Source organism: Typopeltis vanoorti, chromosome 12 (genome assembly GCF_054136105.1).
Source record: "Typopeltis vanoorti isolate ZY-2024b chromosome 12, IOZ_Tvanoo_1.0, whole genome shotgun sequence".
Classification (NCBI taxonomy): Eukaryota; Metazoa; Arthropoda; class Arachnida; order Uropygi; family Thelyphonidae; genus Typopeltis; species Typopeltis vanoorti.
Genome location: NC_143560.1, coordinates 72,067,493 through 72,086,072, shown reverse-complemented (window position 1 = coordinate 72,086,072; position 18,580 = coordinate 72,067,493). Strand labels below are relative to the sequence as shown.

Genomic DNA, 18,580 nt, shown 5'->3' with positions numbered 1-18,580 from the left:
TTTTTCAAGTATAATTGCATATATCTTACAAGAAAACGCTCATTAGGGAAATTCCTCTAATTCTCACAGTCCACTTTTCACTGTTTTCACAATGCAATTTTTAGCAACACTCTTCATAGAAAATTATTCCTACGGCGGTCCTTGAGAGTTTACTGTAGTTAGAGTTGACTGTACACTGTAGGATTGGAACATGCTTTTTGTATTATGTACTTTTGACCCTTTGTAACTTTTATATTATACTTTTACTATTAACTAAGCATATTAAGATGTAGGTAGTATCATGATCATTTTAATAGAAAAATTCAACCATTACCTCTATTGAATAAAAGATTTGAGTGAAACCACTTGTGAGGAAAAACATGCCAGTTGTAAATTTATTTATGAATATAAGAGAATTAGTCTTAAATAACAAGATGAAAGTAATTGGAGGAGGAAAAGAACTGGATGTAAGAGCATCAGGTCTTTATAAGATCATCAGGAGAGTGTCTTCAGTTACATATAAAATTATGGAAAATTATTCACTTTATAATAGTTCATTCTGATAGTATAAAGAAACACTGCTCTGAGGACAGTTGTCATTTCATGGGTTAAATTTGAAAAATTCTGGAAGATAAGGCATCGCTAAAAAAATGAAAAATGGCCAACATTCCATCTCCATCTGATCATCTGATGGCACAACTGCTAATTATGATAGTGCTGGTTGTAAAAATAGTAGCCTAATTTATTTTTCAAATTGGTAATTAATTTGTTGAGTGGTTTCCTTTAAACTTCTAAACTAGATAGTATTTGGTTTCTTCTGCAGATCTTGTCTAGAGAAAATTCTCATTACTGCTTTGTTCCCTGAATTAATTATTTTTGCACTCTTGTTAGTTAAGGTATTCAACATCTATATTAGTGATTGGTGGTGATGAGGAGATTGTGATGGTTTCACCCTCTCCTCATCACCACCACTTTATCATATGAACATATATTATATCATATCATATCATATGAATCAATGAAGATTTAGCAACTTGATATGTCTAGATACTATCAAAGAAACATGTTTCATAACTTCCTACACCACCCATTCAAATTCTGTACTTTCTTGAAGGGATCATATGTTCTTTATATATAAATGTATAAAGAATTTATATATATTATTCTTTTACTTATTTATTTGTTATTATTATTTATTTATTATGTATATGCATAGACTTTATGTGCTATAAGAGGAATGTTTTATTGTAAGTTAATAACACAGCTTTTACATTTGAGTAAACAGATTGTAGCCATTACATTCAGATGCTTATGTAAAATTATTAGATTTTAAAACCTGCCATCATCTTAAGGTTATTATCTGAAATCACTAAATTTTAGATAATCACTTTGTTCATCTAAAATAATGACCAGGAGCATTATTTAAAATCAGTAGAGCTTTAAATGTGTAGTTTCTTTAATTCTAAATATTTTTCAGCTGTATGAATGAAGCAGTAACTAATCTAATCCAGTTCATAAATAATATAATATTCACACATTTTCCTGTAGGTTTGCTGGAATATCCTAAACCAGTTCTTAATTTTCCCTTTGAGTGGGCTAGGGTTGAGAATTTGCTAAAGTGGCACTAGGTTCATAATGAAGTCTTCTACAATATTGCTGAAAACATGAATTGTTAATTTTTGCTTGGAAAAGAAGGTTCCAAATGGCATGCTTTTCTAAAAATAATCCTTCTTCATCCATATGAAACTATTCTGGCTGATGTTTATGCTGCTTATTTTATCCCCTTTGATCACATAAACCTATCTGTTGCATCTTCTTCTACTCATCAAATGGGTGTGATCATTTTCTGCTTAGCTTTCAATAACTTATGTTGCTGGCATTTTCAAAAGTAATCATATAGTTTACTTTTCTTGTTCACAAATATTTGTTATTTATAAATGTTAATGATAGCAGTGCCGTTTCCTGTAAATATCACCTATAAAGTTGTTGGCCTGGTTGGCTGAGTGGTTAGCATATCTGCTCTTCAGCTGAAAGGCTGTGGGTTCAAATCCTGCTGTGGGCATGGATGTTTGTGATTGTCTGTGAAAATACTAGTGGTGGTGGTGGTGGACAGTAGATGGCGTTGGTGTAGGTGATGTGGATTGAGTGGTGGAGGCAGAGAGTTGGAGTAGGTGCTCTCGCTCGATGAGTCTGGGACTCCCTGGAGGTGTCAAGTAATAATAATAATAAAGTTGTATCTTAATGGAGATTTCATTTTGTCTCAAATGGATGACTTGAGACAAAATGAAAATTGATTTTCATTTTGTCTTTTTGAAAACCGATTTTCAAAAAGACAAATTAATTGTGATTTGTTATTGTGTTTATTAGTTAATGTTGAATAGTATTCTCATAAAATTAATAAAATAATTTAATTATTTCATGTTTAATAACTGTAGTTTTCTTTGCAGTTAATGCTTGCAGATACTGTAGTCCAAACAAAGATTTTTCCTGAAATAATTATTGAGCCTCTTCATGTAAAAAAAGTAAGTTAACTTCTTTTATTCTTTTCTGTTTTGACCAAAAATATTGTAATGTTGCATCTCCAGAAACATTTGCTGAGAACAGTGGCCTATTGAATAATCACATGTAAAAATTTTTCAAAAAATAATTCTTAAACAAAATATTGCTTCTCAGCCTGATTTTGACATCACTTTCAATATTGGATTGAGGCAATAGGAATTTGGCAGTTATCTGGATAGTAGATATTAACTAAAAATATTTAATTATTACTTCCTATATTTCATCAAAGTTAAATTGGCATCTTCAGGGATTATTACTCTGGTATTAAACACATGCATGCAGGTACACTTCAGAAAACAATGATGGAACAGGATAGAGACAGGAAGACCTAAAATCCTATAATTATGGCACTTATTGGTTTTGGTTAGGTGTTCTTTACTGTTGGGCTGACTAGGTTTCTCATGTGAGATGTAGTTTGAAACAACCATATTTGTTTAGTTTGGGATAGTAATAGTTATAGGAAGTAATAATTAAATATTTTTAGTTATCTAGTCAATGTTGTTAATTTCCTTAAGCCTAAACACCAGGATGTAGTTAGAATTTTTTAAGTTAATATTCAGCAGTAAAGGAAGGAAAGATTATGTTTAAGAATGTCTCAGTTTTGGCTAGGGAGGATGCTTGAATAAATATACTGAGTATATTTATCCAGATATAATATATAATTTGGGGATAATATATTTGTTGTAGTAACAAACATAACTGTGAAGTCAGCACAAGCTAGCTGGCACATGGAAAATACTGAAAGAGCTTCATTACTGATTTTGGTATTAAAAAAAAAAAAAAACAAATTATATATGCAACACTATTTAAATAGTGTGCCTGAATTTTACAGTTTTTCCCTAATTGGATTTACCAGTTATAATTTAATACTTGGGTGGTGGGGGGAAGTTCTCTTCCTCAGCTTTGGCCATTGTTTCAGTTCAAAATATCACCCTATCAGTCCATAGGAATTGGGTAAACATTTAGAACTGCCAGTCAGTAAGTCATTCACTCACTGATGTATATAGTAATCGTAGTGTGTATATTTTATAGACATTTAACATTGGTAATAACCAGATTATGATAAACTACAAAGTTTTTTACAATGTGGTTCATCTGTAGCTAGAAAGATTCTGTCTAGCTACAGAATTCTAGATTCTGGATGCTAGAATCTCTAGCATCCTTGTTAATTATTCTACAAGTTGAAAATTCTAAACCTATATATTAAGCTTGTAGAATCTCTGGATGTTATGCTTCACTTCACTTTAAGTCCTATGCTCTGTACTTCCTAGTGAAGTGTTTTTTAATTTATAGAAATTTTAATAATATATGAATCTACTTTATAAACTGGCAAGCATTAATTTCTTTGTTTATTGTTAGATGCAGCTCTTTATATAATCCTAGCATACTGCACCATTTTGTTTATTCTTTTATTATTTTGTTTTGGTATATTGTGGGTTATACCATTTGATATAAATATATTTTCAAACATATAGACAGGTCTTTCTTCAGTGTATTCTATGCTTCACTTAAAACTTAAGATTAAGTTTTTAGCAGTCAAATAAATCAAAGATATGTCTTTTCAGCATTTTATTATCAAAGTGTATATTTTTTCCTGAAATTTGATATGATATCAAAGTTGACCATTTTTTAAAGGTCAACTGTAGACTCAAAGACAAAAGTATTTTGAAAACAAGAACCAAACTTTGGAGATTTATTGACTGATCCTGAAAGAAACAATGATGGATTAAGCTGGAGTCATGTGGTGAGGTTGCCTGCAAGGGTTGAAAAATCAGAGCTCCATGATGGACTCAGAAAGTTAGAGGTGGTCAAGGAAAAGAAGAAAGCTTATCAAAAGTTCTTGGCAAGTAAGTCAGCATGTGCTCTGAGAGAAATACACAGAAAAATGTAAGAAAGCAAAGCACTGTTAAAACTAGCTAAACAGGAGTCATGGGAAAACCTTTTGTAAGAACACATTGCAAATAAAAACTGAGGATATGACAGAAAAACTGAAGATAAAGACATTCTAGCTATCTAGAGTTATTACTGTGAAAAATTGCTAATTGGAACAGGCAGTGACAACATAGTGGCAGAAAACATTGAGAGGAATGCAATCAGGAGTATATATCAACACTTATAGAAAACACATCAAAAGCCTGAAATGTGGATAGATGATAATCAATGCAGAAATGCTCAAATATGTTGGTATTTAAAAATTTTATGTTGGCTAAACTATGTAATTCAGAAAGCCTGGTCAGAAAGTCAAATTCCAGATGGTTGGACTGGATCTCTCATAGTATACCTATCTATACAAAGGAAACTGAATGTAAAATTGCAGATTTATGCAAGCATACTTCAGATAAGACTAGAAAAATTATTGAATGTGAAACTGGAAGAACAATGACAAAATGGTCAGGATTAGATTTTTACTTTTAAGACAGATAGTTGAGAAATCAATGAAATATAATATCTATCTATAAGTTTTGTAGTTCTGGAAAAAAGCCTATGACAAGATGCAAAGAGAAAAGTTATCCAAAAAGCTACAATTATATGATGTAATTACATAGGACATTATATTAAGCAATATATAGTCTATATTTGAGTTGTAAGTAAGCAATTAGAATCAAATGAGGTTGTGTAAAAAGATGGTTTGATGTTAAATCAGATAAGAAACAAGGGTGTACATTATCTCCACTGTTATTTGCCCTTTATATGAATCATTACGTTGGAAAGTAGTATTAAACCTCATATCAAAATTGGAAATGTTATATTCCTAAATATCTCCGTTTAAAGTGTTCAGGGTTCCCTGACTAAATTGAATAACTGCTGTAATAAATTTGATACGAAAATCAATAAAAAAGGCAATAGCAGTGAAAGTAGGCAGATATATTGAAAATATCAACAATCAACAGCATCCTGAATGGAGAACCTATAGAATGTGTAAAACATATGCTATTTAGGCACAATTTTTAGTGAAGATAGAAAATTAAATTTGGAAATAGCCAACAGAATTAGTAAAGCTGGTATGGCATGGTGGGAAGTCAAATGAATAAATTTGTATGGAATAAGAGAGAAGTCAGTCAAAACACTAAACTAGCTGTATACAAGACAGTGTTCAAACTAATTTTAACTTGTTTAAAGTTTTTTTTCACTTGGCTTTACTATAAATTAAAGATGCCAATAAATTATATTTTGGAGTTAATCCTTTATCCAGGTGTGTGCAAAGTTTGTTTGTACATGAAGTATCTTCGTGACTGGGCTACTTGTGAACATACTTCACATATAAACTTTGTTTGCTCAAACTTGAATAAAGGATTAAACTAAGAATATAATTTCTTGGCATCTTTAATTTATAATTTAACTTATGGACTTGAGAGTTGGTTAGAAATAAAACACTTGATCAAAGACTGAAGACAGCAGCTGTTATGGGAGTTCTGAGAATAATTAGAGGAATGAAGAGATGGCATCCATGATAGTATCATATTAAAATTAGGATATTAGGAAAAATCTTGTTAGTATTCAGGAGCATGTGAGCAGAGATAACTGCATGTGGTATCATCATCAAATTCCTGATATGTACCCTCAAGGGTTGTGCACGATATGATAGTACTGCATGAAAAACTTACATCATTACTAACTTCCTATCTACAGTTTTCCTCAATCAATCTGTTACAAGTCAAGACTTCAACATTATTACATATTATATTTCTATCTTCTAAGGCACTTTTTACTGTATCAACCCACCTATATCTTGGTCTTCCTCTGGGTCTTTTTCCTGGCAACCTGGCAAAGAACATTTGTTTTGCTAAACTTTCCTCTCCCATTCGGTTCAAGTGAACCAATTAGCTCTGTTAACGCATTTCTGGATGCTAACAATATAAAATTCTTTCCTGATATCGTCGTTTTTAATATGATATTGCCACTGATGCCATCTGTTCATGCCCCTAATCTTTCTCGGGACTCTCATATGTGTGGTCTCCAGTCTTTGGTCAAGTGTTTTACTTCGAACCCAGCTCTCAGATCTATAAGTTAAAAAATTTGTTTGAACACCGTCTTGTATACAGCTAATTTAGTGTTTTGACTAATTACTCCTACCTTTGACTTCCTACCATACCAGCTTTATTCATTATGTTCTCTATTTATATTTAATTTACTATCTTCACTAAAAATCGTGCCTAATTAGCTAAAATGTTTTATTTGTTCTATTGGTTCTCCATTCATAATGCACTTGACATTTTCAGTGCTTCTGCCTATTTTCATTGTCTTTGTCTTGTTATTGCCGACCTTCATACCAAATCTATTACAAGAGATATTCAATTTAGTCAGGGAATCTTGCAGACTTGTAGCAGATTTATTTAAAAGTATAATATCATCATCTGCATAGAGTAAAGAGCCGAGATTAACATCTCCAATTTTGATATCAGGTTTAATATCACTTTCCTTCATAATGTGATCCATATAGATAATGACTGACAGAGGGAATAATGTACATCCTTGTCTGACACCAGATTTAACATAAAACCATCTTCCTGTATACTTCCTTCAAACTGCTGACTTACAACTCAAATAAAGACTGAGTATTGCTTGATATAATGCTTCGTTGACATCATACAACTGTAGCACTTTGAACAGCTTCTCTCTTGGCACCCTGTCATATGCCTTTTCCAGATCTACAAAACTTAAATACAGATCTTTGCTATATACCCATGATTTATCAACTATTTGTCGTAACGTGAAAATTTGTTCTTGACAGCCTCTATTTGGCCTGAATCCAGCTTGTTCTTCCACAATCCCTCTCAACCCTTTTTCAAGTATACTTGAATCAATCTTACCACGAACACTCGGTAGAGAAATACCTGTGTAATTCTCACATTCAGTTTTATTTCCTTTTTCATATATGGGTACTATGAGAGTTGTACTCCAGTTGTCTGGAATTTGTCCCTTCTGAACTATGCAGTTCAGCCACTGCAAGACTTTTATACCTCCATACATAAGCATTTCTGGTCGAATTTCATCTACTCCTGCTGCCTTCCCAATTTTTAATGGCTTTTTCTACTTCAAGTATGGATATGCATTCCTGATTGTATCTGTTGAGTGTTTTTTACTACTGTGCTGTCATGCTTGTTTCATTTAGCAAATTTTCGAAGTAATTACTCCATACATCAAGGATATCTTTTTCACCAGATTTTATGCCACCTTTATCATCTCTAATTCCTTTTATAGCACTTTTCCTCCATTTTTGAGCTTTTTCGACAGCCTCCAGAATATTTTGCCACCTTCTTGATATTTATTTTCTATTTTCTTACCATGACTTTTCTAAACATTAGTCTTCCCATGACTTTTGTTTAGCTACTTTTACATAGCGTTTAGCTTTCTTGCATTTGTCTCTGTATTCTCTAAGAGCACAAGCTGACTTATTTGCCAGGAACTTTTGATATGCTTTCTTCTTTTCTTTCACCACCTCTTTAACTTCCTGTGTTCACCATGGAGTTCTGATTTTTCTATCCTTGCAGACAACCTCACCACATGCCTCTCTAGCTGAATCAATCAATGTTTTCTTCAGGATTGGTCACTGACTCACCAAGGTTTAGTTCCTGTTCTCAAATGCTTTCATTTTTTCTTGAATAATTTGTGTATTTTAGTCTACAGTTTACATCTGAGAGCTGCTCAACTTTTATTCGCTTTAAAACTTTCTTACATGTTCTTCTTTTCAATATGAAATTCAATTTTATCCTGCTCAAGACTAAATGGTGATCACTTCACTTCATGTTGTATGATCACTTAAACAGATGGGAGAGGTAGGATAGCAAAGTAGGTGGTTTTTTGCCAGGATGGCAGGAAAAAGATGCCAAGAGGATGACCAAGGTGTAGGTTGAAACTATAACTCATTTTTTAGGAATGTTAGCCAAGTGAGTAATATGTATTATCCGACTAGCTTCACCATTTTTTGCTATCAGCATCTTCAGAGATACAATTGTAAGCGATATGAAGGTAACAGATTAGGTTTTAACTGACAGTTCTAATTCATACAAAATTAGTACTGTGTGTGAGACAATATGCAGGTACATGATTTATTGGTTGAGAGACATAATGTAATTGGCGTGAAAATTCATTTCTTTAGTGTTTAGTGATCTAATTAAAGTTTTCCAAATATCAGGTAGGATTAGACCTTGATTATTATTTAGGTTTCCTGTTGAACAGGCGACTATAGCAGCTTCCTTGAAGGTTCTGGAATGGTAGTTCTCTTCTATATAGGGCATATGACTCTTATCCCACTCAATAAGATGGTTGGTAGTGGCGAAGTGGGAAGAAAGGCCTGAAATATCTTGTCTGTTGTTTCTAACATAGCCTATGTGCTTCTTCTGTCTCTTGTTTCAAAGCTTCTAGAGGTCTGACCAATGTAACTAACACCACAGGAACAATATATATTGTATACTCCAGAGTACTTGTAGAACGGATGAGGGTCTTTCGGTGATCTTAAACATTTCCGAATAGTGTTGACTGGCTTGAATGTTACTCTAATATTGTGTGGTTTTAGAAGGATAGCCAATTGTTTTAGAATGATAGCACCATTTCCAATTGTAGAATTGAAAATGTATGATCTAACAATATTTGAGTCCTGAAAGATAACAAATTAATTTGGTGGAAAATTGTCAATAAGAAGTTAGTAATGGTGTAACCTTTTCATGTAACACTATCATAATATCCTGAATCAAACATAAAACCATTAAAGCTTCATGAAACAAAGACCTGTTTACTATTCACTGACATCAACATGCTTTAAAATTATGGATCAGGACTTTTCTAATATTTTTAAATTGTCTGTGGAGACAAAAAGTAACATATTTGTTCCATGAATTATACACAAAATATCAAAAGTTTAAGAACACTTGACTAATCTGGTCCTTAAACTTCAAAATGCACACTTTTCAGTGCAATTCTTAAATATTCTAATACTGCAGAGATTTGCTGCTGCTATTTATTTCTCAAGAGAAACAAATAGCAGCAGCAAATGCTTTTTCATTCCAATTGTATTAATGATTTATTTACAAGCATTACTGTTCATTGATCAAGTAAAGCACAACTACTGTGGAACATACTTTTCTACTTGACAGCTATCAAGTCCATAAGCATGTTGTCATTTCCTTTTTAATTTCCATCACAAAATACAACAAAGTTATGCTATCCTTTCTTTTAGTATTGCATGGTGATCAGCATTCATTTTAGAAATTATGGACTTTACAACCGTGTTATAAATAACTATTTTAATTTCCTGACTTTTCGACTTTCATATTAAGGTCATCATCTGGAGTATATACAAATATGCAAGGACAAGCTGAGTTACATTTCCCACAGTAAGCTAAAGAAACAATGATTTGATCACCGGTTATTCTACTGCCATGATCTCTAGTGAAAAGAAAAAAAAATACAGATAAAATTATAAATTAATTAATTATTTAGAAACTACATCAAAGCTAAATTCTATTTAAAATAGCATGAGAGAAACATTCTTATAGTTTTTTTACAGTAACAATGATGTCCTATTTTTAACATTACAGTTATATTAAATTTAGGATTCTGGATTATCTATCAAAGACAAAGACAATGAAAATAGGCAGAATCATTGAAAATGTCAACTGTGTTGTGAATGGAGAATCTGTGGAACAAGTAAAACATTTCAGATACTTAGGCACGATTTTTACTGAAGATGATAAATTAAATATAGAAATAGACAACAGAATCAGCAAAGCTGGTGGGAAGTCAATTGAATAAATTCATATGGAATAAGAAAGAAATTAGTCAGAACACTAAATTAGCTGTATACAAGACAGTGTTCAAACCAGTTTTAACTTATGGATCTGAGAGCTGGATCAGAAGTAAAACACTTGACCAAAGACTAGAGACTGCAGATATGAGAGTCCTTAGAGGCATGAACAGATGGCATCAATGGCAATATCATATTAAAAATGAGGATATTAGGAAAGAACTTGACATTGTCAGCATCCAGGAATGCGTTAGCAGAGCTAATCTCAGGTGGTATGGTCACTTAAATAGAATGGGAGAGGAAAGATTAGCGAAACAAGTGTTCTCTGCCAGGTTGGCAGGAAAACGACCCAGTGGAAGACCAAGATATGGGTGGGTTGATACGGTACAAAGTGCTTTAGACGATAGAAATATAAGATCTGATAATGTTGGAGTCTTGACAAGTAACAGACTGATTTGGAGGAAAATTGTAGATAGGAAATTAATAATGATGTAATTTTTTTCATGTAGTACTATCGTATCCTGTACACCCCCTTGAGGGTACATGGCAGGAATTTGATGATGATACACAAAAAGAGAAAGTAAAAAGGATTGAATCTCAAATGAAGTAAAAAGATTAAGTGATCAAAGGAAAACCATGAAACTATAACAGAAATGAATATAATAGATTAACCAGAGAAATTAGAAAACTAGTTAAAAGAGACAAGAATAACTGGTTAGAAGAAAAATGCAAATTGGGAGAAGCTATCAAAAGAAAATAACCTCCATGGATTATATAAAGAAATAGACCAAATTAATAAGATATGGACAACAAAATTTTAATGATCAAAAACAAAGAAGAACAACTAATTGAAAGTAAAACAAAAAAGAATGGCCAGATGGGAAGAATACTTTAGAGACTTATATAATAAAAACAGCTCCCAGGATATTACTATTCCAACCACAGAAATGAAAGAGGAAACAAATATCTTTACCAAAGAAATAATAGCACACAACACAGAAAAACTTCAAACTAGGAAAGCACCTGGTATTGATCAAATACAGCAGAATTCTTAAAAGCAGGAAAGGAACAACTTTTGGAACCATTAAAAACATTATTTGACAGGATCTACAAAAATGATGCAGTGCCTATTGATTGGACCAAATCACTTATAACTCCTATATACAAAAAAAATGAGATAAAATAGAATGCAATAATTACAGAGGCATTAGCCACCTCAGTATTCCAAGTAAGGTTTTTACGAAATTACTCCAAAAACAAATTAAGCCATATATAGAACTAGCACTGGGAGAAGAACAAGCAGGTTTCAGACCGGGACAAAGCATTTGATCAACTATTCACCTTAAGACAGCTCATAGAAAAGACACTAGAGTACAACCAAAGTTGCGACATAAATTTCATAGACTTTCGTCAGGCATTTTATTCAATCTGTAGAAGAGAACTATGGAAGAATTTGGAATTCCCAACAAAACTATAAGAATAATAAAGAATCTATATGAGAAATCTGAAAGTGCAGTACGAATGGAGGACACCTTAACCAACTGGTTCCACACAGAGAGTGGAGTAAGACAGGGATGCAATCTGTCACCAGACCTGTTCAGTCTTACATTGGAAGAAGCAACTAGTAATGTCTTAAAAAATGAAGACTTCAGAATCAAAATATATGGGAAATTTGGAAGTTGGAAAAATTTAACAAATTTAAAATTTGCAGACGATATTGCATTACTTGCAAGCACAGAAGAAAATCTATAACAAATTCTGATAAAATAAAGGAAGAATGTATAAAATTTGGATTAAATATAGACAAAACAAAGATTATACAAATAGGAAAAAGAAACACCAATCTGAAAATTGAAATTGATAGTAAGAATCTACAGCAGGTAGAAAACTTCACCTACTTTGGAGGAGTTATTGAGTACAGTGATGAAATTACAAAAGATATAAACAGACGTATCAATCAAGCATCCCAAACTTTTGGAAGACTTAATAATAAAATATGGAAGTCGAGACATCAAACAAGTAACAAAAGTAAGAATCTATGAAACAATGGTCTTCCCAATACTCCTTTATGGAAGTGAATGCTGGAATCTCAAAAAGACTGAAGAGAAAAAATTCTGAACTACTGAAATGGGGTGGCTAAGAAGATTACTTGGAATATCTCTGCTGGATAGACTAAGAAACGAAGACATAAGGAAACAAGAAATAGCAATAATAGATAAAATCCAAGAAAGAAGACTGTGATGTTGGAAGTTTATTTTGCACTTGGTTAGATTATAATAAATTTAGTTTAATCCTTTATCCAAGTATAAGCAAACAAAGTTTGCCCCTGAAAATATCTTTAGGACTGAGGTAAGGTGGTGCAACACCAGGCAACTCCGAGCAAAGGTGGACCAAGCTCTCATCACGCCTTGTCTCAGTGTCTCCCATAATGCAAAGCACATCTCCTTGCAGACATGTATACTGCTATGCATTAAGGGAAGAGCCACTGCCCAGACTGGTTTCAACCTTTATTGAGGTCTCGTCAGTGGGAGGCAAACCCAAACGTGGAGTACTAAGGTAGAAGCAATAGGAGAGGTCATATTTACCTATACAAGTTGCCAATAGGTGTGCCACCTTATTATTGAAATGCATAGCAGTATACATGTCCACAAGGAGATGTGTTTTGCATTATGGGAGATACTGAGACAAGAAGTGATGAGAACTTGGTCCACCTTTGCTCGGAGTTGCACCACCTTACCTCAGTCCTGGAGATATTTTCAGGTGCAAACTTTGTTTGCTTATACTTGGATAAAGGATTAAACTAAATTTATTAAAGACTGTGATGGTTTGGCCATGTGACCAAAATGGGAACAAAAAGACTACAAGCTAAAGCCCTGAATATAACGATGGAAGGTAAAAGATCCAAAGGGTGACCCAGAATTAGATGGATAGACAAAATAAAAGAGGACCTGAAAACCAAATTCCAACAAGCGACACCAAACTGGACAGAATTGTTCGGACTCTCCAGGGACAGACAGAAGCGGAAAGAGTTCATTTGGCCTCATCATCATCCACATAGATGATGGAAGAGAGAAGAAGAAGATAATTTCAAAAGTATAACATACTTTGTAACCAAACAAAAAATCTTTTATGGGCTTGTGACTAAGATAGATGAATGGGTAACATATGTATTTAGTATCAAATTCTTGTTTAACTTGTATATTTAGGATTTGGGGATTGGTCAGGAATGTGACATTATTTGCCGATGACAGAGTTCAGATGGTGATAAGAGACATTTCTTATATAAAATCCTTTTAAGCTGATTTAGATGAGGTTTCGTGGGCAGATTATAATGAATGTCAGTTCAGTGTTACTAAATACATGGTAATGCCTTTTGTATTGAGGATATTGTAGCAGAGCTTTACATTGATGGCAATTTGATGCAAGTCAGTGAAACTGGAAATGTTGGGGTGATGGGAGACAAAGTTAAACTTTAGGGAACACATTGGAATGGTTAATTCATTACATTCTGTTCCTTATTCCTACACTGACTTGTAGGATTAAGGAAGTTATTCTTGAACTGTATCTAGGCTTTGATAAGACCACACCCATCTTGATTACTTTGCTCAGATATGGTCACATGGGTTCAGAAATGAGGAGATTGAAAAGATCCATCAGAAACCAAATTAATAGCTGGAATTGTGCATATAAAGATTAAAGTTTGAATAAGAGAGAAAAGCAAGTAGATATTAATAGAAACATGTAAAATGTAAACATATGAATATATTTATGACACTAAGTGTGGGAAGAACACAGTCATCCCAGGAAACTGAATAAGTTAGGAAAGTTAGATTCACTTTCTTTTCATAGTGTGAGGAATGGAGAGACTGTCATTGGATGTTGCGAGTTCATCTTCATTGCTTTTAAAGCAAGATATGAAAGTTATTGTGACATTGTGTAGCTTTCAAGGGCTTCTCTCCCTCCTTCCCTCAGTGAGTTCTTCCATTCCTATAGGAACCTATATATAATTATTATTTTTGTGTACCTGATTAGCATTTCTTATGCTTGTTTCAATTATCCTTTCAAAAATGTTAAACAGTATACTGCTGTATTTTGTACAAATAGAACATATCTACAGAAAAGGGTTTCATGTTCTGCATTTTTACATGACTTAACTATATGAAATGTCTGCTATAAAGAGCTGAGGGGTAGGTGGAGAATGACTCATGTATTTACATTCAACTGGTTGTTGAATGTTACCATTGTTACTTGCTTGCCATTTTCATTGAATTTATTAAATGTAGATGCATCCACCACCCTTTCAGTGTATTCAACTTCCAGATAGTTTCACTAATCCATGAAAAATGTATTCTGTTAAGCTCCTGTTAGCAGTTTATATCTCATATTTCCTGTCTTTTTTTTGCTTACCTAGCTGTGTACATTTGCATTCCTTCAGTCTGTCCTCATAATTAACTTTTTTAATTAGAGATATTATTTGTGGCTGCTCATTATTTTTGTTCAGTCATTCCCCAGTATTTCATTGATCTTTCCTTCACTCAACCCTTCAACAAAGGTAACTAAATTGGATACAACAGTCTGAATGAGGTCTTTATCAATTTGTTATTTATGCTCATAAATAACAGTATAAAATATTTACATTACCAGTTGAACTTTTATTTTAGGAACCAGATCCTGAAACACACTATTCATTATACATGTTTTTTTGCAGGTTCATTTACCACTGAAGCCACTGAAAACCGGCAGCCTTAATATCACAGGCATGTCATTTTGTTTACATGCCCAAGCCAATTCAGGTCAACATAACAGCAATGCAGATGCTGACACAGAAAATGTTACTCAGAAAAATGGTGCTGTTTTATCTGTACAGGGCAAGCAGAGTATAGAGCTGAAAGGACCACGAATCACTAATGTGCAAATTGACAAAACATATGCTCCTGATTACAGGTTAAATCCTATCATTGTAGATTCAATGCCAAAACTTCAGGTACTTATTACAAATTATTTCTAAATGGTCATTATAAAAATATGTGAAAATATAAAAATGGTCATATAAAAATGTTTCATAAAGTTAATAACATGGCATTACCTTTATGAAAAAGAATGAAGATAATGAATGTAATGCATGATAAATTATAATGTCATCATCTTGGCCAGCATGGCTGGCCGAGTGGTTAGCGTATCTGCTCTCCAGCCAAAAGGCTGCAGGTTCGAATCCTGCCGTGCACATGGATGTTTGTGATTGTCTATGGAAATACTAGTGGTGGTGGTGGTTGGCAGTAGATGGCATTGGTGTAGTTGCAGTCAGTTGGTTGATTGAGTGGTGGAGACAGAGTAGGTGCCATCCCTCAATGAGTCTTTGGACTCCCTGGAGATGTGAAATAATAATAAAAATAAAATAATAATTTAATGCTTTTTTATAATTTATAGTGCATTACATTCATTATCTTCATTCTTTTGCATAAAGGTAATGGCTATGTAATTACCTTTATCTGCACTTCAGAACATATGCCAATTAATGTTTATTATTCCCTCTCTTCAACAACTTTTACATTTAAATTATTTTCAATTTACATACGCTATTGATATATGATGATTATATGCAATTTACCTGTTGAATATATGTTAGAACTGTTAAGTAGATGTGTATAGATGTATATGTTAAGTAGATGTAGCAGTGTTTTTTCTCCCAGAAACTCTGGTTTTTCATCCCGCATACAGACAAATCTGCCCTTCAGAACACACGCAATTTACAGACATAGAATACTAGTTGTGGTGGTGGTGGGCGGTTGATGGAGACGATTTGTAGTAGAGGTTCGGTGTAGTGGTTGAGACAGTTGTATCAGTTGAGACAGTTGTAGGTGTCCTCCCGCGATGAGTCTTCGGATTCCTTGGAGGTATCAGGAATAATAATAATAAGACAGTGTGTTTAAAAAAAAAAAACTAAATTTACTTTATTTTCCTTATTTACTAATGTACCACCAACACACTCTCTTGATTTATTAAAGTCTAACTTTCCTCTTGAATTATTTCAATTTACTATGTCTTCTTCTTCTTCCTTCCACAGTATTATCACTACTGGCCTATTCCAGCCTCACACCATCTTTTTAGGGGTCTTTTCTCTATTTTCCCTTTTGGTTTATAATTTAGTATACCTTTTGGTAATCTTTTTGGTGACATTCTATTTACATGTTTAATCCATTTATTTCTGTAATTTTCTATTGTTTGTAAAATTGGTTGTTGAAGTTCTTTTAAAATATCTGCATTTCTTTTCTTATCTAATTTAGTATAGCCTGCAGTTCTTAGAAATTTCATTTCTGCTGATGTTATCTTTTGGTAATCTATTTTCTTCATTATTCATATTTTGCTTCCATATAATATTACAGGTTTTGCTAAAATGTTGAATATTCTTAATCTAGTATTTCTTTGTACCAAATTTGTCTTGAAAATATTATTAATCATGTCTATAGTTTTGGTGAATTTACTAATTTTATGTTTTGAATCAGTTTCTTTAATGTAACTTACAATCGAGTTAATTAAAATTATTAACCTGTTCAATTGGTTTGTTGTTTAGAACTATTTTGCTTCTTATTGGTTCCCTTCCTTTAAATGCCATAACTTTTGTTTTTTTTTTTGAAGATATTTTCATGCCGTATTTGGTAACAATCCTGTCAAGATTTTAGAGAGACAACTGTAATTCGTCTTCTGTGTTAGCGATTAAAATTTGGTCATCTGCATATAATGTATTTAAACAGTAATTTATTTCTAGTTGTATTCCTGTATTATTGATACATCACCATTCTTTTAGTATTTCGTTTATATATATATTAAAAAAGAATTGGAGACAGGCTGCATCCCTGTCTTACTCCTCTATTTTTATCCACTCTGTAGGTGTGTCTTTGGTTTTTACTGTTATGATACTATTTTCATAAATATTGCCCACTGCGCTTTTATTAATTGTGGAGGTAATTCTATTTTAATTAATATTTCAAAGAGTTTATTTCTTTTGACTAAATCAAAGGCATTTTCAGTCTATAAATAATACATGAGTATCTAGAGTTATATGTCTAGGTTAAATTCTATTTTTCAATTAACTGTTTTAAAGTGAAGACTGAGTCAGTGCATGATTGACCCTTTCTAAATCCATTTTGTTCATCTACTAAATGTTTTTCAATATAATTGTTTATTTTCTTTTTCAAGAGTGCTGATAAGTTCTGGATATTTTATATCCAGAATCTCCAGCAAACTTACTTCCTCTGTAGGTTGATCAATTTGATTTATCACCTTTTTTATAAATAGGTAAAATAATTGATTTTTTCCAGTCATCTGGAGCTGTTCCTGTGTGTAAAATTTTGTTTAGCAAATTTAATAATCTCTGATGTAGCTCAAAGCTAGCATATTTAAATAATTCTAAATTTATTCCATCATTACCAGGCGCTTTCTTATTTTTCATTTTCTGTAGAGTTTCCGTTAATTCATCTAATGTTATGATTTCTGATTTATCATTTTTGAGTGTTATATCAGGAGTATAAAAATCATCATCTTTCCATAAGTTTTCATAATACTTAATCCATTCCTTTTTACTTATAACATCTATGCTAATTTGTTCTTTAATTTCTTTAAGTATTTCAAGATTTTATATATGTTGTTTGCTGCATACTGTATAACTCTGCTTCTAACTCTTTTATATAGTTATTCTATTTTTCTCTATGTAAAGATCTAACTTCTCTTATCACTTTGGTGTTTTTCCTCTTATAGTTTAATTTATTTTCAATTGTATCTGAAGATAACCATTTCCTATAGGCTTCATTTTTCTCCTGTATTATTTTTTCTATATGTTCATTCCATTTTCTTAAGCCTCTTTTCCTGTGACATTTCTTCTTTTTTCCCAGACTGTCATTGGCTGCTTTCTTTATTATGTTGCAAATGTTCTTCCATTCTGTTTCAATATTTTCATTTATCGCTATTTCTTGTAAGTTCTCTTTTAGTTTAGTTTGGTGATTTTTTAATTTCTTTTTCTTGTAATAATTTTAGCAATTTAAGCAAACTGGAATGCAAGAAGAATAGCATATAAAGAAATAGAATTAGACCAAATATTAAAAGAAAGAAATTTTCAAATAGCAGTAATCAACTGAAAAAAAAAAAGATATCAAAAGGAACCATGAGAACTGAAAATTTTAATGTAATATATAGTGGAGTTGTCAGAGACCAAAGAGCACAAGCAGGTGTTATGATTGGGATTCATAATTTCCTTTCAAAACAGTTAAAACATTATAAATTATGGAATGAAAGAATAATAGA

At 32.4% G+C, this 18,580-nt stretch overlaps 1 protein-coding gene across 3 annotated transcripts in view; it reads left to right on the top strand.

Moving 5' to 3' along the window:
* The window catches only part of l(3)76BDm (trafficking protein particle complex subunit 8 homolog l(3)76BDm), a 447,636-nt gene that overhangs the window by 269,905 nt on the left and 159,151 nt on the right, over nt 1-18,580 (top strand). For all 3 annotated transcript variants that reach the window (XM_090401248.1, XM_090401249.1, XM_090401247.1), the window contains 2 exons: nt 2,427-2,501; nt 14,991-15,266. In XM_090401248.1, the coding sequence (XP_090257374.1) occupies nt 2,427-2,501; nt 14,991-15,266 (351 nt within the window). The remainder of the gene's footprint in view (nt 1-2,426; nt 2,502-14,990; nt 15,267-18,580) is intronic.